Source organism: Scophthalmus maximus, chromosome 13 (assembly GCF_022379125.1).
Source record: "Scophthalmus maximus strain ysfricsl-2021 chromosome 13, ASM2237912v1, whole genome shotgun sequence".
NCBI classification, from domain to species: Eukaryota; Metazoa; Chordata; class Actinopteri; order Pleuronectiformes; family Scophthalmidae; genus Scophthalmus; species Scophthalmus maximus.
In genome coordinates this window covers 11,186,790-11,207,605 of record NC_061527.1, presented here as the reverse complement: position 1 = coordinate 11,207,605, position 20,816 = coordinate 11,186,790, and the positions used below count along the sequence as shown (strand labels likewise).

The window sequence follows — 20,816 nt, the reverse complement described above, 5'->3', positions numbered from 1 at the left end:
CCTCTTCCATATGGTCAGAGGTGATGACGGGATTACGTTTGGTTATAATTCAGTGTGATTAACAGGCCGATATGTTAGGAATATTCTTGATACTCAGAATTTTTTTTTGTATTGTATCTGAATATTATTGTATTGAATAGATAGTTAAAACATATCATAAAGTTAATGATACAGCCCTATTTATCTGGTCTAAAGCATCTTTTTGTGGATTTTTAAACTCTAGTCCTATTTATCAAGTGTTTTGTAATGGGAAACCAAATATACATTTTAATTTTTTAAATTAGACATTCATTGGAGAAAACATATTCCAAATGTGATAAGTGTAGTTCAACCAATTAAATGAAAAATTACAACTATATCATGTCTTAGTTTCCACAGATGGTAAAGTATGTTTTTTTCTTGTTTTCTTTAAGCATCACAAAACAATTACATAATGTACCTGCCCTCCAACAATGTTTGGCTTAAACATACTTCATATTGAGCCCCTCTCCAGCTGGCTCGTTATTTTTCTCTTGCATTACAGGATAAATTAAATTAGTCGGCTACTTTTTCCACTTTAGCGGGAGTGAAATCCTGTGAGCTGCCAAGGTATTTAAAGAAATGGAATGTTTCACTCTGGAGAAAAGTGTAGAAACGTTTCCTTTGACTTAATATTCATTATGTACATGATTAATTACTATATAGCCTCAGACTATCAAAAGATAGTCAGAGATATCATATTTTACATGTATTTAATTAGTGTGCACTTTGAGACCTGTGCCCTGGCAGGCCCAAATGCTGAACTTTTTATGCAAGGAATTTCAATTACACGCGCTCTCTCAATCCACGGGCTAGGTCTATACATAGAGTCATTAGGGCTTTTTCAATTGGTCTCAGGAGATGCCCGAGGTTTCACAGATGAGACGGAATAAGAGTCATGCAATCCCATAGATCATGGTGCCCCTGCTCCACAGCTCTAAAATTAGGGCAATATATCAGCAAGAGCTATCAACACTTATGTCAACACTGTTTCAAAAGAAATATGAGGTATTTTTTCCCCCTAGTGCTTATGTCCTGTTGTTTAATAGATTTGACTGAGAAACGATGGCAGGTCTATGTCTCATTAGTGCCATGAATTTTATTTTTGATATCATTCTGTTTCATATGCCGAAGATAAACCCGGCATTCATTTCCTGGTCTCATTGGGATCTGTTAGATAAAGCCCTGTAATTTATATTACTCCTGCATCATATGCTTATGCATGAGAATACGGAACGGAACCGTCAAAGTGACCATATAATATATGGAAAGCACTGCAGAGTCATGAAATATTACCCACAAAAGCAAGCAGCGCATTATGGGCCCAGCATGAGGTGCATGTTTTAATTCCAAAACGATAATTCATTTCCATAAAAACAAATACAATATGCTGATATCCTCATCTGTTATCACATGTGAAGGTCATTAATAAAGTTGAATTCCCCTTGAGTCCTCTGCTAAACACAGATGCACACACAGAGACACAAACACAGATGTGTTGTTATGGCTACGTGATAAAATACACCATTTCAACATCACCAAAAAATATTTTTATAGGCATAAAAAAAACTATTTTATAGGCATACATGCTGACTGGAAGAAATAGAACAGCAGGAAGAAGCGGATAGATTGCTTGAAAGTAGTAATGGAGGTAATAATGGGTGCTGTAAACCTGTATATAGTGCATTCTTTCATGTATGCAGCTAAATGGTGGTTGTTTTCAATTTGAAACCTAAAGAGCGCCAATTTCCAGCCCCTTGTGTCTGATCAATGAAGAACACCTCAAGAGTAACCAACTCCCTCCTCGTCCACTGTGCTGCCTAATATTATATTAATAACATTTGGACACAGAGCAGCGATTACCTCGGCAGCACACAAAAGCAATGACAAAACCCAAAGCACAATACAGTGCAACCAGTAACATATTTTCCAATGATCTGTTGGAAATTGATGCACAGGCCCTGCGATGAGAAGAAAACAAATATCATCTCTGGTCCCTGCTAAATCAGCAGAACAGAGTTATTGATCTGGCTCCTCACATTGCCAATAGAGCTTCTTTTTTTTTTAGAACAGCTTTTTCAGTGTATTGATGTCATTATCATGATTTCAGTACAGCAAAGGGGTGGTCACCTGCAATCCCCCCGGCCTCCGAGTGCACCACACGCTCAATTAGAATGTCTGCTCTCCAGATGTTCAAGGCAGGGACCTGAATTAACTTTTGACACTGCGGCAAGGGACTGCTGATATGACAAACAAGTACATACATAAATATGATGGCTAAAACAAAGGATTTTCAATTTCATAAAAATATAATTACCTGCCTCCTTTTTGCACCAGCAAAAACAGTAGTGCCCATATGTATCCCTTCTCTGTTCTTAATACCATGTGATTCTGAATTCTCATTTTGAAAATTTGAAGAAAAATCATTCCTTGATGAGTATTTTCTGCCTCTCTTGGTGTAACATTGTGGAAGCTGCTGTGGCTCATCTAGCTACTCGAGATGTGGATGCATCCAGAGAAGGAGATAGCTAAAATCAAAAAGGTCTGGACATTTTCAGTGAAACACCCCAACATTGTTTATCCCGTGCAAATGCGCCCCACCACTCACAGACGTGGGGATTGGCGTCCAGCATAAATAAGACAGACACACACACACACACACACACACACACACACACACACACACACACACACACACACACACACACACACACACACACACACACACACACAAACAATCATGTGTCAAATGTCCTCCCTCCATAGGGTCTATACTCAAAAGGGTCCTCATAAAGATATAAGTACAAGAAATGCATCCAGTAGCTGGTTTGGATTTAATTTCCTCACAGCTAGCATGGGCAACGTTGAAGAACAGAAGGACTGAAAGATTCTTTTCTACCCCGACAGATGCAACAATCGGACCCAGTGCATCGTGATCACGGGTTCAGATGTCTTCCCCGACCCATGCCCAGGGACCTACAAATACCTGGAGGTCCAGTATGAGTGTGTGCCCTACAGTAAGTACGACTTGTCCGTGATGAGTTCAAAACTTTACCCCACCGTTACATCCTCGGTTTCTATCTCCTTCACGGCCCCCTCTCCCTGTCTTGTGTTTTATCACATCCTGTCCGGTTTCTTCCCACTGCCTTGTCCATACAGTTTTGCTCTCTTCGTCTGCAACACCTTCCGGCACCGTTTTCCTCTGTCTCTTCTCCTTCCATCTGTGTCACACCATGAACTTTTGATGAAATATGACCTGTAAAAAACCCTGTGGTCCTTTTCTGTACTGCCTTTATTATTGATGTGTAAACCGTGTGTCCAGCCGACCAACGAGGCTGGTCATGAGGCAGCAGAATACAGGGAGGGTAGAGGAAGTTGGACTCACTCTCCATGATGGCAAGCGAGTGGTTCATGACTCGAGTCTTGTATGGAGAAGTCTATCAGGCGAAAACACATCAGACTTTGATGGCTTAATATACAGTACATCCATACAACAGGTGTCAAAACATGTAAACAGATGTGCCGTTATGTAACGGAACAAATTAGCTCCACTCGTGAGCCGTCAAGGTAATATTTCATCTGAAGAGATAGTGTTAACATTTTGTCTCCTTCATAGATACTGAAATATTCATTGCCATTCAGCTTCCAAACAATCTTTAGGTTGCCCTTTGCATTAGAGTTCCCCTTTGTCCTTTAAGCTGCCATGTTCATTTGCAATTTGTGAAGGAAATTCCCCCCATGTAACCTTTACAAACTGATTAATGACAGGGATTAGATGAATTGTGAGAATCACTAATCAGGTGGAACTGAAATAATTAGTGGTGGAATGATGGGAAGATTCAAATGATCGCCAGCTAATGTATGTAGAGTCCTATTCGTATGATGGATGTCTTTCGGGTATGTTTTAGTTTTTAAAATTCCAAAACAGGAAATTATGCCTAAACATAAATAGTGCACCTTTATGTTACAGTTCATCTTTTTTTTTTGTATATAACACATCACTTCTACATTGCTCATTACCGGTTTAGCTGTCCACGCTGTTACACCTCGGTGTTGAATCAGATCATCATTAGATGGTGAAACTCATTACAACTCAAAGGTTAACCTCTCTAAGGCTTTGAGGACCTGTAATTATGAGCCACTACACTGAGCAAAGCCAAATCCTGTATGTCGAACACCAAACTACTTGTTCTGCTCTTTTGTTGTATTTTTTTTTATACACACTTGCGTCATAGTTAAGTGAAGTATTGATTCTGTGTCTTGCTGTGTTACCTCAAACCTTAATAGTAGGATTAGCCCCAAGGTGCACTCATGTCCACCCACTGCTATGATTATCTTTTTCCTCCGTCTTGCACCAAGGAGACAGTCCAGTCTGCTATAGTGTGCTGAAAAATACATTTCTGCCCAAGGACTCCCAGTTCTGGCAAAGTCTGTCTAACAAAACAAACTCCAAGCAGGTCCTCTCGTCACTCTGAGCAGTTTCAAACATACATGTCTGTAGCGCCGTCTTTTTGCTTCTCAAGGTCCATGCCCAACCAGAATAGGACCAAGAACACAGAATGTATCCTATCGCAACTGCCCTGGTAAGTGCTTGGTGTTCCCCCAGTCTGACCCAGTCCACACAAGCCCAGTCCAGCCTCTCCCACCCAAGCTCTGTTGTAAACTGTGATAGATGTGGTTTTATAGGCTAGTTCTTTGTTTTGTTGCTTTCCTCTTGAAGATCCTATGTCCCCTCTTACCCCATTTTGTAGAGTCAGACTAGCAAAGAGAAAAAAAGGACATCACAGGGGAATATTGACTGGGCTTTTCCAAACCGTAGCAAACCCATACTACAGTTTACAGTTGGCATTGCAAAGATCTTACTACACTTTTCTAGTTTTCACATGCAATAGACGATATGCCAAATACCAAGATTTGTGATTAAAAACATTGCAGTGGATCAGGAGCTTAGGATCCCCAGGATTTGCTGGGATACAAGACTTGAGAATTTTGTTTTGCAAGAAAACGTATTAAATCCCCATTAAGCTGATCAGCGACGGGACTGCAGACAGTGTCCTCATTTTGACTTGTAACCGCTGCCCCTCAAAGTCTCTCCGTCTCATGTAATAGAAGAACCAGTTAAATTATATAATGTAATAAACTGTTGCTTTTCATGCCACCGACTGAATGTTATGTGGTATTTAATTCATTCATTCTGTTGTCTAATCCGTTGCATAACCACGCACGTAATTTTGGATTTTTTTTTTGTGCAAGCGACCTTTGCAACAACTTGAATACATTTCCACCATTTTCATCCCTTTGGCTTCATAATTTGGTTCTTGTCACTAACTGCCCTCATTAGCAACATTATCTTCAATTTTCTAGCCAAGGATGTAAATTTTGCCTTCACTGAGTCACCCTCTGAATTGGCTCTAGCATTGGTTTGAATCAGGCGACGTAAAAGACGAGATGTTTTTCTTGATCAAGCCTGTTCGGTGCAAGCTAATTGAAATGATAAAAAAAAATATATGAATAAATAAATACATAAAAAACATTTGCCATCCCTATTTAACCCTTGTGAAACTGTTCAATCGTGCCAGTGGGCAAAGACAGTCCCCGCTGCTAATATTTAAATTTTTCATCACATGCTCGTGCCAGCAAAGCATTAGCTCCGTGTGACAGTGATGGCCAGATTATGAAAACCAAAGTTAAGCTGTAACCCCATGTGTTTTGGGTCCCCTTTGGTGTTTCTGTACTCACTTCTATTCCTTATTTTTATTCAGTGTAGTCTTAACACAATGCATTCATTTCACACTGGAGCTACTAACTGAGTCCCTAGTTGACAGCTTATCAAGACGGAACACCTGATTAATCGTGTCTTGATAATAAGATTATGATTAGTTGATGGAAACAGAAACTCCCTAGAACAGTGGTTCTCAACTTTTTTGAGTCACGACCTCCCAGCATAACAGAAGGTGTAAACTAATTTGTTGCTCATAAACTGTCTGCAGATTTTGTAGATGCTGGCAAGTGGTTTAGTGCGTTTTTTTCCTGTGTCCAATTGTTTTGGCATATGTGCTGTGAAGCAGTGAAATGAGAATGGCTAAATTATGGGGTGTATGTGTAGGTTTTGCGCTGTCCATATTACTGAAACAAAGTGGAGGGGATCTATAGACAGACAGACATACAGACAGACAGTTGTCCTCATTGTAGCAAATCACAGACAGAAAGGAAACGACAGGGTAGTGACTTTGAGTGATTATTGTGAACGCGCTGACTAATAAGCGTAAATATATAATTAATAATTCTTTGTTTGTGATGATAATGATGCAGAAAGTCTGTCTGATGTTTTTCAAAAGCTTGTCGAGAGCCCAGGGCTCTGTTGGAGGCGGCACTTCCACAGTTTCACAGTGCTGCGGTCACACAATTCATTTCTCCCCCCTCTCCATAGTCGTTCCATTTGATAGCTAGTAAAACTGGCTATAACTGCTTGGTTAAGCCCAATATTGTTTGTTTGTGCCAACATGAAGGGGGTGGGGGGTTCTTGTGTCCAATCAGAATGTGCATTCACACTTTGTCTCTCACAACCACAATAAAAACTTTTCTAAGACAAATTAAATCACAGGTACAGTCAATTTAATTTAAAAACCATTCCCTGGTCAAAAATGTTACTTTTTCTCACAACCACCTGGTTACTCCCAGAAATGATCTTGTGATCCCATGGGGGTCAGGACCCCCAGCTTGAGAACCACTGCTCTAGAAAGTCTTGTTTGGTGGGAGAAGTTTAGGTCTTTAGGGTTAGTCTGGGTTGGGAAGTGTCTTACCTTTGTTTGTTTTACTGTTGCTATATTAAAAGTGTCTGACTCTCTTCCCTTCCCCCTGTGCAATCTGCAGGAAACCTCCTCGGCTATCTGACTCACGCTCTTCATCCACTGACTGATTTCTGATCACACTGATTGCTCTTTCAATTTAACCCATCTCCACTAACGCCATCAGGTCTTCTATCGTGTGTTCTCCTTTTCTTTCCAGACTTGCTCCACACCTCTCTCTGACCTCTCCTCGGCTCCTCTGTTTCATATGGCGGAGGCAGCTTCTGTGAAAACCACTGTTGTTAATTTGTTTGCTTCCTATCCTTGTTTGATCTCTTAGTTAGCTGCAAGACACTTGAATTTCTTCTGGAGAGTGGGGAATTATTTTTTGTAAATCTTTTTTTCTTTTTTTCTTTGTGCCACTGAAGCCTACGTCAGACTCATCATTTACAACAGATCCAAATTCTCTTATGAACCTGCACTAATTGGAGCTTGAGGGTTGCAGGATTCAAGAGGAACCTAATTTAAGATTGCTCCAGTTATCCCACAGTGCAAACTGGCCCAAAATGCAAGATTAGGAATCTCAACCTATGAGAAATAACTGCAGTATGTGGTCTCTACTTGTGTGATTAACATCTTTAAAGGTAATCAATTACTGCATTGTTGAAAGAATAAATCTCAGATTAAGTGACACTCGATAGCAAATGGCCCAAATCAGTCCACATTAGAAGAAATCACTTTTTACGTCAAATAATGTTCATAGCAATTAAATTCAATAAATTACACTGTGTTAAATAGCTCTGAACCATTGTTTTGTGATGATAGCTTTCTCGAGCTTTTGTGTTCACATAGTGTTAAGAAGTGTTGTTGAATGGCTGCATTTACTTTTCTGTATTGCTCGTCTCTCGTCACTCACATTCTGTCAGCAACTTGCTAAATGAACAGCAAACAGGCCAGTCGTGACTCATTGAGCTGAACTGTCGCGAACAGTCGATATTCTGACGTTGGCTTCAGACTAACCTGACAAGAATATTCTGAAGAATATGTTTTGCATCTATGTGAACTTGTCATACATATTTTTTCAAGACACTTTCCAGTCTCATTGTTGCAGTAAAAAAAAAAAAAAAAAAAGCTGATGCAATGCTGATGCCCATGGTCTCTTTAAGTCTTGTGATATGTTTTATAAAGCAGCCCCTAACATCTCAGATTAATGGACTGGCTAATGATTCCTAGCGTAGTGCCTTGTTTGAATGTGCCCATGTTGGCTAATTTATAGTGGATTTGCATTACAAAGCACAAAATAGCTTAACAAATTAAACACAGTGTTAATATTAATGTATTTTTTACCAGTGATTTACACCGATTACCTGCTACAGGCCAGAGTTGAGTTGTTATTTCTCTGTACATTTGATTATTGATTATTATTATTATGCAGATATGTCAGGTGTCACATTGGTCCTGAATGGTCAAATGGCATATTTTATTATTATAGAAATCTTTTTTTTAAAATGTCATATTATATTAATTTTAATTTTAATTATATAGGCATACGCAAAAAAAATGCAGCTGTATTTTTTCACAGAACTAGGCTCAGTCTACAGTGGTGGGTTGATTTAATGAGACCACAGTTTGAAAGCAACTTGGTTTGACTTTTCAACCAAACCAGGGTCATGCAAAGTAAAACATTATATTAAATATTTTTAACAAATGTCATTGAAGTGACAAAGTAAATAAAACTTTATTACTCTGTTATATCCACAGGATTGGCCTTGAGTTTCAGAAAAATTTGCTTATTGACATATAATGATTTTCTTTTTTTTTCTTTTTCTAAAGGGAGATAATTTCCCATGTGAATCCCATAATTGAATCCTGTATATCAAACACAAATTTCCTTTATCTGTGAATGCCAGATGTTTAACCTGACTGGATTTATGCAATCAAATATAGTACATAGTTAATTAGTTAAAGAAAAAAAGAAAAAATCCACCCACCACTGTGCTAAAAACCAACTGTGACTATTAGTCATGATCAAAAATGTGATCAGATCAACGTCAATCTTCTAATCTGACCATTTTTCTAAGACAGGACCGCGGCGGCTGTGTGTCAACTTTCTCTCAACTTTCCTCCTTTTCTCTGAATAGGTGTACCTGTCTTTGTCCAGGTCTCATAACATGTTTCTTCATGTGTAAGCATAGCGTTGACAGTTAATTCATATTAATCTCTTTTTTCCCCCTTGCACCCCTCTCATTCTCTCTACCAACGCTTAAAATAGAAGTGGAGCAAAAAGGTAAATAACAGACACGACCCAAACCCTAGCTCCTTGTTTTGTGGCATCTGGTTGTAAACTAACTATTTTTCCATGGGGGCCCGTACAAACCCATCGCAGACGTTATCTGTAGAATCCCCCAGCTGTAATGTTGGTGGCCGATGTAGTGCAACGAGCTAAGTAAGGCTGGCCATAAAAAGACAAGTCAAAAAGCAGCCAAAAGATGTAAATGGGGGTATATTGGCTGCGGTCCATAGGGGCTTCCTCTCCTCATTCTCCGTGGGTGCTTTTTCTACTCAGCAGAATATCGTACTGCCTGGCTCCCCTTTTCCATAGCATGCCATGGTAACAAGTGTTTCTTGCCCCCCCCCCCCCCCTTTTTTTTTCTCAAGCTATTGCTTCCTACTATCCCTTTGCTCTCCAAGCCCCCCTCTCTCTCACTCTTCTCCCCATTATTCTCACCTGACCACTTTGCTGCTTTTCTCTGTTGAATCGTATGCCTCCTATGCCTCAGAGCAACAGCAAAAGTACCTCAAGAGACCCTTAATGAAAGTTTCCTTTTTTTTTTTTTATTTTAACAGTTGTGACATTTGCACCACTTGTAATGACAAGCCTCTCAGGTATATACCGTAGAAACAGCTGTGTGTAACCGAGACACACCTAGGCACACACACACATTTTGCAGACTCTGCCGACTCCTGCTCTCTCATAACCTCTCCCGTCTGTTGTGACTTTAGTTGTTGTTTGCAGGACCAATCGTTTTGTTAATTTTTGTTTCTGTTCTACTTCCCCTCATTTGTGTTCTATTCCCAACAGTAAATGTCTATGAGGCCAAGCTTCATTTTTTTCCCGACTTCTTTATATATTTAAACATTATGCTTTGTAACGTTCCTGTTTCCTTTTTTCTTTCTATGCACAACACCAAAACCCTTATACTGCTTGTGATTATTGGCTATATAGCTGTTAGCTGTTATCGCCACTCTTTACTGTGTGTTTGTCCCCACTCCTCTTGGACAACCTGTAAAACAATATGAAGACATTAGAGATTTTATTGATATTACATATAGTTTTATATTGTCTTGTATTTCACATGTTAACCCTGTGCCTGTTTTTTTTTTTATTCTACTCTTCTTCCATTACTAGTTTTTCTTTGTCCTGGGACTCTGAAAGCTGTCGGTGATCCTTCCTTTTTATTTGAAGCGGAGCAACAAGCTGGTGCCTGGTGCAAAGACCCACTGCAAGCCGGCGACAAAATCTACTTCATGCCTTGGACTCCTTACAGGACAGACACTCTCATTGAGTATTCCTCCCTGGATGACTTCCAAAACGCCAGACAAACCATCACCTACAAGCTGCCCCACCGGGTGGATGGGACTGGATTTGTGGTCTATGACGGGGCTGTGTTTTTCAACAAGGAACGTACGCGCAACATAGTGAAGTTTGACCTGCGAACTCGTATCAAAAGTGGCGAGGCGATCATCAACAATGCAAACTACCACGACACGTCGCCCTACAAGTGGGGTGGTAAAACGGACATTGATCTGGCGGTTGATGAGAACGGGCTGTGGGTGATCTATGCCACAGAGCAGAACAATGGCATGATGGTGATCAGCCAGTTGAACCCCTACACCCTACGTTTTGAAGCTACCTGGGACACGGCCTATGACAAACGCTCCGCCTCCAATGCCTTCATGGTTTGCGGAGTACTGTATGTGGTCCGCTCCACCTATGAAGACAATGAAAGCGAGGTCAGCAAGAGCCTGATCGACTACATTTACAATACAAAACAGAACCGTGGGGAATACGTTGACATCCACTTTCCAAACCAGTACCAGTACATTGCAGCTGTGGATTATAATCCGCGAGATAACCAGCTCTATGTGTGGAATAATTTTTACATCCTGAGGTACAATCTGGAGTTTGGCCCACCTGATCCAGCACACGGTAAGAACCTAGCCCCCCCAAGTCATTTCTCCTGCCGACAATAACGTTAGATTGCATCGCTGAAATCATGATTTTAGTTGCCGTCAAGTGCACTTTGATATTCCTTCGGTATTCCCCATCTATGTATCAAGTGTCACAGCTAACTGATTTTTAATTTAGACTCTAATATGTGCTAGATATGTTCCGAAAGCTTCGAGGTGTAGGAAATCATCTCGGGGGGGCCTGTGATAAACAACACCTTAAAGCCAGTTACCATATCATAAGGGATCAGTATCACAGGGATTTGGGCAGGTTTGCTTTCCAGGTGTTCCCTGAGTCCCTGGTGCTAAGGCTCCAGGGAACCCTGCTAGCATATTCCTTTTTTTAGCCAGTGTAAGACAGGGAGAGAGAAATATACTCTCACCTCTGGAAACATGCATGCCTGGACAGGTGCAAAGTCTCGCCTGGGGCAAATCTCCATCGGCCATTTAAACATATATTTCACACTCTGTAGGAGGATGTTAGGATTTAAAGTTCTGTCTGAGTGCAAAAGAGATGGTAGACACAGGGGAGAGGGATCAATCACTAAGGGTCATATCATTAAAAAGCATACACTATGTTTTTAATGTATCTGTCAAGAGCTGAGTGGAGGCTAGCCTAGGCTTGCTATAGTCCTTACACCGAGACTATAATAACAGTAATTATCCTAATCCCCTCCATACCCCGAGTTCTAAATCCACGTAATGTTCAACGCAGTCAGTAATGAGCCACGGAGGTCAAGCAACTTTTCACAGATTATCCAAGAGCTCAATATTTATTAATGTGTTTGCTCGTCTAATTTTGTATTGACGGGGCATTGGGCCAATGTGGTTAAATCCAGTTCAGCCAGTGGAACAGCATCAATCTAGCGGGACCAAGGCGAGATTGACTTTAACAAAGATCATAGTCAAAATTTGAAAGGAGCATTTATATGCAGGAGTTGAACCGAGTTTATTCATGCAACAACCATGAGGAACAAGATAAAGAAAAAAAAAGGTTTTATTTTTCCGACTTTGAATAACATGGTTGAAGTTAGATGATTATTTTAAATGAAACATTTGCATTTAACAAGTTAATTGCGAACAGCCACGGAATATGCCCCATTCAGATAATTTCCTTATTAAAGTCGTGCCCAAAAAAATTATTTTATACATTCATGCAGAGAATTTCAAAATGAGCGTAATTTAACCAGCACCTTAAATGTGCAGACAGCTTCTGTGATTTTGGTCATAATATTTCCTAGTCTGCAATATCATAATAATAAATCTGAGAATGTCTTTGCATGGCATTATATGTTTATGTACAGTAAACTGATTATCAAGCAGTCAGGCAACAGCCTCCACAACACCCTTTATCTTCTGCTTGGCTGTTATGGATTCTCTGAATAAGCTGTGTTTAGATAGGCTGCACGCTCTATGGATTTATTCATTTGTTGAATTGACGCTGATTACCGATAGCGAAATCGGAGGCCCCAAAAATGATACGCTCCGAAAGAAGACTACATTCAAGTTATTCTTGAGTCTTTTGCCTCTGTGCATGAGAAACATTCCGTCTGAAAGCAGCTGCAGATCAACGGTTGTCGAAACTGCAGTTGCAGTGACTTTGATGATCGGGTGCATCACAGTGATGTCACATAATGTTGCCTTAGGAGTAAATATTTAGAAATTATTTTGAACAGGGAAAAATATAGTTACTAGTTATGAGAAACTGTACTGTATTTGTTCCCATATTCACACATCTTTATTTTATCCACAACAAAGACTCTTTTCTTGACGAATGAGTCTGGCCCCGCTGCTGACTAATGTATGTCGAGATGCAGTTGATGTGTCGAAGGGAGAATGGTCCAAGATGATCATCAAGATGTCAATAAACTTGTCCTCCCACATGGCTGATGTTGGCACATAAATGATGGCACTTTTTTTTCTGGCTGTCACTGGACGCCCTCTCTGCGATATCTCGGTGTCTGCTTCACTAAGCACTCAAACGAGCTATCAAAAGGCTTCTGCGGTGTTAAAAGTCGAAAGTACGTGTTTTAAATGGCCCTCTGCCAAAGAGAAGAAAACTTAAAGTAAAAAATAAAAACATTTTAGCTGTGCTCAAATTATTAAGCACATCATGTGAAAGCTTAGTACATTAGCATGCGGAAAGCACTGTCCACACAACAGAGCGTGGATGATCATTAATGCAGATGATAGAGCCGTGTTAATTGTTTGGCTTTTCTCTTCAGAAGAAAAAAAAAAAGATCTGCAGGTATAACCACAGATTCTTTCCTCTTCAAGAGAATTTCAAAGCACGTACAGAGGATTAGTCAAAATTGTGGAGGGTGAGACCGTTACTGTATGCATTTGCTATTGTACATTGCGCCTCTCACTTCCTTTTGCATCCCGATTTTTCAAGCAAGGCACAAACAAGTCTGTCACATGATCCGGTCCGTCATGAAGTGCAGTCACGTCAAAGCGATGCTGAGACCCTGTGTGGCAGACAGTTGGGTACTTGTCAAGTCCAATAACGTTGCTCGTGTCGAGGCAAGATCATCTCTTGTAGGATTATGGGGGAGTAGATGGGGTCACATCCAACAAGCGGCTCCACTGGAAGTGGACATTAAATGGGTCAGTAAGTCCCTCTCTTGGCTTTGACCAACAGCGCAATAATCCACTCATTTAACCATGGCTCCACGCCTGTTTCCCCTCTTTGCATATAGGAACTCATAGAAGGACATATTCCTTTGTCGCATATTGTAAATGAGATGATTAAATTGATTTAAATGAGGTATTCCCAGAGAAAAAACCATTATGCACCCATTTCTGTTGACCGTTCATTCATGCCAAGCTCTAAAATGTGGTCTCAAACCACTGAGTAAGCATATCAAAAGCTATTTTTTTACCAGAAGTATGCACAAACAGAACGATGGGACACAGGTGAGTCTTTTATTTATCCCTCGTTGCAAAATTATATTCCGAATCACTTCCATACAAAAGCCCCCAGCGCTGCAGTTAACACCCACACAAATCAAGACCTCCTCTCTAATTGTTCAAATGTCAATACATTTGCATACAGTTTCAATCTTTGCTGCGCCCTCAAATTACGCATTTGCACGTGGGGGTCGTAAGGAAGAGAATGACCCAATTTGTTTTAAATTATAAGGTGCGGCTCAGTGACGCGACTTGCCAATTAGCTCACAAAACTCTGCATGTGGTCAACACAATGCCCCGTAGTCGTGTGTTATGAAAGTGCTTAACAATGCAAAAATGCTCAGCTGGTACAGATGCTTGCGAGTGGTGTGCGTAAGCGGCCGCCCCAGAGAGCCCATACCTCCTCCGGTCTGATGAATATACCACTCTTGAACAAGCGCCACCACGATTCATTTGTGTCGTCTGCGGTGCCTACGCAGACGTCGACTCATGCGTGGCAACATTTAGAGAGAAGAAAAAGAGAAGAGGGACACTTTCAACGTCAACGTGAAGCTTCCACAGCCTTCTCCGGTGGCCAGGTAAAATGGCAGGGACTTCGGGCTGCTACTTGGTGGACAACGGTGCAGGAGGAGGGATCAGGATCTCTTAAAAACGGCCAATTTGTTTGTTTGCCTTGACAGCAACCCCCCCCCCTTCTCTCGCTCTCTCTTTTTCTCCCTCTTTCCAACCCTCTGTCAGCTGCCCAAGTGGACAGCGGTGTGAAAGGAGAGTGTATTGGTGTGGAAAATCACCTTTTTTCTTTTTTTCCTCCTGTCATATTCTCGTTCTTGCCATTTCTTTTTTCTGTCTGCTTCCATCGCTCTCTCTTTCATTATCTCTCTATCACAGCCTTTGTCTGTCTGTCTTTCTCTCTTTGGTCACTCTTTCTCTCTCCTCTTTTTTTCCTATATTCCCTTCTTCGGCCATAATGTCACTCATTGTTCTTCGCAGCCCTCCTCCTCCTCCTCCTCCTCCTCCTCCTCTTCCTCCTCATTCATCCGTGAGCGGGTTTTACATCTGGACATGTCCTGCACATACCGTATATGCGTCTGTTTGGCTTCTCTCGGGCTTAAGTCTGGGTCAGACTGTTCAAATCATGCCCGAAGAGAGCTGTGCAAACTAAATGGCGAGGGTTTAAGTAAATCCTTAGCTGTGCCTTTGGTAAACAGTACACACACACAGACACACAAACAACTACAGGACAAAGATGACCATCAGCCACAAGATGATCAGGGATCACACGCACAACCCCGAAACATTCATTTACTGGTGGATCAGCTTTTAGGATAACAATATTTATATTTAGAGGATATTATTACACAAAAAAATCCCGATTTTTATTTTTTGTCTTTGTTGTAATTGCATATGCTTTGGATTGAGCCAGACTTCATGAAAATTTCCCCTAAGGATTTGCTTCTGATGCTTCTTGCTGCGATAAGCAACTTTTCTTTTCCGGTCCTTTCCTGGGCTCTTCCCGCGTTCATCATAAAATCCTGTTTGATTTGTCAGGTTCACACTGATGTTGACTGACCAAATCAAACACCACACTGTAAACGGCAATATGCACCAAACAGCTCGGAGTGGACGTGAAAAATGATGTTTGGATGTTGTTGTTTAACATGAGATGACTTTAAGCTTGTGTGCCGCTTCCCTAGCAGGGATTCAACTGGTTCCTTCATTTTTTATTTTATAGCGCTTAAAGCTCCTTGGATCTTTGAATTTGTCCGATGTTAAGATACTATGGGGGGTGTATCATCAACAAAAGGCATTCCCCTTAACTGCTGGACTATTGTATCTCCCTATATGCCAGCCTCGGGTCTTTATTTCTCCCATATAGCATCTTTAGCAGCCGTTTTATGACACAGTGTGACGCTGTTCCGTCTACACCATGACCCACTGGTCTCATTCTTGGTTACGATATAGGGGGGGTGAATTTAACCGGGGCGATAAAAAGAGGGGAAATCCCACGATGGGGATTTACAGTCTTGTTCACAGTGTCTCTGATATTACATCGTGGGATAATACCTAACCACCCTGGTGTCTGGTGGCAGTAAAGGCTATTCAGCACATGAGGTCACTGGGTCACCTGTTTCCTCTGAAATCCGATCATGATCTCTGCCGCTCCTCCAGCGCCGGGCATCATGAGACAGGAGGGCCAGTTGTTGCCAGTCCAGGAAGCTCATTTCATCCCTTCATCCAAAAGAACACACCTCAAGATAATGATTTCCTCGTAGTCCCGAGCTGCTAGTTACCCCTTCTCCAGGAACGTCTTGCCCGCTGGTGTTGAACTGCTGTGCACAGCGTGGCCAAATGATCTGCTGACAGCGTACAAGTATGTGGGCAACAGCACAAACCCGGGGTTATGATTTAGAGCGTCACAAAGAGATGCTTGACATGAAAGAGAGAGGAGGGGTGTGATTTTGGTTACGCTGAGCCGTGTAGCCAAAGGGCTCCACAGGCTCTTGTTTGATTACAGTCGATCAGCCTGAAACAAGGCATATTAAAAGAAGTATTACTCAAACCCCACCTCCGCAGCCCACCGCGCAGCTCCCTGACACGCGTCTTTGAGGAGGTTCCTTTCACCCAGGGCTGGTTTCTGTGTCTTTGCGAGTCCGTTCCTCTAATCTGCGTTTATGTGGCCTCGCTCGACTCTGCTTTATTTGTGCTGCACAGCTGTGTTAACGTGTGAATGTAAATCTGTGTGCCAGTGTGTATGAACAGCCCTGAAATAGACACCCTCCTGTGTGCACAGCATTAAATATCAGTCCGCTTGGCACACTTAAGAGTTAATGCTTGAAATTTGAGGCACGTACTGTACCGAAAGAGCTGCAAGGAGAGGGGGGGGCAGGCTGGTGTCTGGCAGCTGCTGTGTCTGTTCTCTATACTTTGGTGTCATTTTGTGTGTGAGCGTGTACGTGAATGTGTACATGTGTTTAGAAGAATGTCTGTGCTTGCAAGTGCATGTGTGGGAGTGCACTCTGACTGACTGTCTGCCTTTGTCCGTGTGAATCAATGTGTTTGTGTTGTGGGAAAGAGAAATATTGGACACAGCAGTACATAACATAATCCAGCCATTAGGTTTTGTTCCCCGCGACATGGACGTACACTGTGCACACCCTCACAAGGAGATGACTCGTGGGAAATTATACGAATTTTCTCTCCGCTTTCTTCATATTTACTGCTGATGCACAAGCAATCATATGCCATGTTCCCCCCTGCACAGCGACAAATGCGGCACGGAGTGAAAGACGTGTAATCCAATTTCCTTTGTGTATTATTGTTATTATTGGGAGATATCAAAATGCATCGCAAATGTATTATGAATCATCGAGCTATTTCATACTCAAGAACAGCTCCATTTCCATGAGCGAGGGCAGCATCTAGAGAGTACCGAGCGAGTGCGTGTTTGAAACGGAGATGTTTCAGTGGCGGCGTTAGCAGAGGGGGGGATAATTTACTCCTTGTTTGTTTTTCACATCTCAACACCGTATTTCAATTAATCCACACTCCGCCGAATGACTTGAAAACTGGTGGGTTATTCATTTATTGTCCACCCACCATATTTTCTTGGTTACCGCACAAAGACTGAGCATGCCCCCCCCCCCCTTCATAACGGCACAAACACACTTTGAATTGCTTGAGGTTTCAGATCATTTTTGGAACTTTTGCACAAAAAATGCATATCCTGCGGAAATGGGAGCAAATAGGTAAATCTCCTTAGCGACCTTGAGATCACCATGACATTATCCCATGCGATAGGAGGGAAAGGGTGAGATCTAATAATTATTTTAACTTTTGATGTGGCAAATTGCCTACAATAAGTGCTAAATGTGCGTTCCGTTACGCAGGGTAAACAGCACCTGAGAATGTGTTTGAAACATTAGCCCGATGAACAACCATGCGGTGCCGACTAAGAGTGAAGCCATTACGCGTAATATGAAAGACACACACGCTGTCAGTTTTCATTTGTCAGCCCGGCATGACTACTGAGTCCTGGTAATGGCTCATCTGGGCATGCGTGGTTGTGTGTGGAGGTTGTGTGTGTGTGTGTGTGAAAAGCTGACGTGTGTGCATGTGCTCTGCCAAAACTCGAAAAAAAAAAAAGCCACGCTCCTCTCCTGGGTTCCTGTCTCACTGTCTGTCACCAATCCGAGACCCTCTAACCCCAGTGGTAATAACAGGACCACTGGGGTACAGTCAGGTGCGGCGATGCGCGGGCGCGGAATCACACAAACAGGTTAGGAATAAGTGTATTCCCGACCGTTCGGGGTGCTTTGGAGGATAACTCTGCATGCGCTCACTCTGTGACAGCTAATTGAAGGTTCCCCCCGGGCTGAGTGCAGCAGAGACATAATAATCAAGGAGCCTGTCCTATATAGCCCAAACGTGGGATTTGCTCCTTTCGTCATAATCAAAGGAATATTGCACGGTATTCAGCGGCGGCGGGCTCGTGTTTCCACGGTGGAGAACAGAGATATTTGGTCCGTGTTGTGCGTCCCAAAAGGTATGGAAACTGCAGCAGCAGCAGCAGCAGCAGCAGCATCACTTCCAACGGATCAGTACGCATTCCCTCTCAGTCGAGACCCACAGTATGAACGTGTCCATTTGGGCATGTATGTGAGGAAGTGACTGCCCGGCAGGAGTGACCCTTTTTAATACCTGCGGGTTGACTCCTCGCAGCTTTCATTGGATTAAATTAAACCGAGCTGTGTCACAAAGGTAATAAGATTATTGTGTTGCGGGCAGGATTACGGGCTGACACGCATATGTACGCATGGAACAGCAGCGGTCAGGCAGGCTGCATTGTTTCTGCACGGATCTCTCTGCGAAGCATAGCCCGCACTCACATTAGCCTCTTTTTTTGTCACACAGGAAAGAGGATTAGTTTGCATCACAAACATGAAATGAAACCTCCCGACGGGATTATTTCAGCCCTCCTACTTATGTCCTTTTTCATAACGTCTCTTGTTAATGAAGCTCTTTAATGTACAGCTGATGGTACGCGCCGAGAGCAACAGCTTTTAGCAATGCCAGCGCAGGATTTTCTTTTTTTTTTTTTCTATTCTGTCTGCTGCAGCGCAGACATTGGGTCAGCAAATCCACATCGCACCCCTTTTTCCCAAAGCCAGAGCCATCCATTTCGCCGTGGGCCAATCCCCCTCCAAAGCTTTAGGAGAGCCAAACCCATTAGTTCTAGCCTTGTATTAACCGAGTCGAACATTAATTACCTCCACAGTTTCGCTGCTGATAGCAGGTAGCCAGTTAAAAAAAAAAAAAGACTTCAAAGAAATGTCATTGTACATGTTGTAACTAGAGCTCGGAGCTCGACGTCCCAGCAAGCCGCGACAGGCAGCCGTCTCGGGTGAGGAGTGTAGACAAGATACAGTTGTTAGTTGACATGCTGAAGGAATGTTCCTGGATCACAGCAGATGCCTCTTTGATTTATCGGCTGTAGTCGCGAGCCCTTTATCTTGCATCGAGCGGCCGAACAGTGATTGATATTCATTTTATTTCTGTCTGGATTCTAAAATTCCCACCCATAGAGACTGGGCTCTTATCGTTATCATCTTTCATACTTTTGGAAATGAGAAACCTACAAAGGGCCCCCGCGGTTTCTGGGGGAATCTTCTGGAGGTTTGCCAGGCAACTCTGACCCAGATGTTTAAATAGAAACAATGATCATAATTTACTCGCTATGTTGACACACTTTCATTTCCTGCAACATTTCATGCTGTAGTGTGAAATGTGCAAGGGTTTTTTTTTTGTTTTTTTTACTTTCACCTCTGTGAGTCTTCTGGGTGAGTCACGGGAAGAGGAATGAAACCAAGGGTTATCGCAATAGTGGGGAATTGGTGCAGAATAGAGACCGGCATTTCTCCCAGGCAGCTAAATGCTAGTGCTGAAAGGACACTAAGCACAGGTTTCTCTCTCCACCGCTGTGACAGGACGAGCAGCCGAGAATTTCACCGCTGCGTTAAAGGATGCAGGTGGGGGGGGGGGGGGGGGGGGGGGGGGGAGGAGGCTAAGGTGAAGCCAGCCAGCCAGATCTGCCTTCAGCTCAGTGTCAAAACAGCCAGTCAGCTGTGTACACGTTCATGTCACATGCTTGTGTGTGTGTGTGTGTGTGTGTGTGTGTGTGTGTGTGTGTGTGTGTGTGTGTGTGTGTGTGTGTGTGTGTGTGTGTGTGTGTGTGTGTGTGTGTGTGTGTGTGTGTGTGTGTGTGTGTGTGTGTGTGTGTGTGTGTGTGTGTGTGTGTGTGTGTGTGTGTGTGTGTGTGTGTTTGGCAGTTGCTTTCAGTCTGACCCATTATCCAGTGTGAGCAGCTCCTCCAATCCACTGGACGACAGCAACTGTCTTCTCCTTTCTCCGACTTGACCACATTTGTTTCTGAATTTTCCTGTCATCCTTTTCTTTGTGTGCATCATTTCCCCCCACCTCTCTCTCTCTCTCTCTCTCTCTCTCTCTTCCCCCCCGTCCTGCCTCTGACTCCCTCCTCTCTTTGTCTCTTCGGTGTTTTCACAAGCGGCGGTACTACTGAGAACGACAGTGCTCAGCTCGAGCAGTGTAACAGCACCTCTTCACATTCTCTGCATGCTCCGCAGGCAGCCTAATGGAGGAAATCAAAGTGCTCAAATGTGATTAGATTCAGTATGTGCATTGCATTGCAATCAGAGCCCCTTTGACTGATGTAGCTTTTCCTTTTCTTTCACGGGTGGGGGGTACGCTTTATTTTGTCACTCGGAGTTGTGAAGTAGATTTCTACAAAATAGTTTTGTGTATATCAACCTTTCCTCTATGGAAACTCCCTTCTGTTCCACTTTTACGATATGT

The 20,816-nt window shown here is 42.5% G+C and overlaps 1 protein-coding gene across 23 annotated transcripts in view; it reads left to right on the top strand.

Annotated features, from left to right (window-relative positions):
* Window positions 1–20,816, top strand: part of adgrl2a (adhesion G protein-coupled receptor L2a) — a 93,270-nt gene that overhangs the window by 45,841 nt on the left and 26,613 nt on the right. For 18 of the 23 annotated variants that reach the window (XR_004795738.2, XM_035648180.2, XM_035648178.2 and 15 more), the window contains exons 4-6: window positions 2,926–3,035; window positions 9,079–9,093; window positions 10,216–11,016. Coding sequence is in view for 22 of the 23 variants with exons in the window: in XM_035648180.2 (XP_035504073.1) it covers window positions 2,926–3,035; window positions 9,079–9,093; window positions 10,216–11,016 (926 nt within the window). In the remaining variant the exon portion in view is untranslated. The remainder of the gene's footprint in view (window positions 1–2,925; window positions 3,036–9,078; window positions 9,094–10,215; window positions 11,017–20,816) is intronic. The other 5 variants (XM_035648197.2, XM_035648179.2, XM_035648201.2 and 2 more) reach the window with 1 other exon arrangement.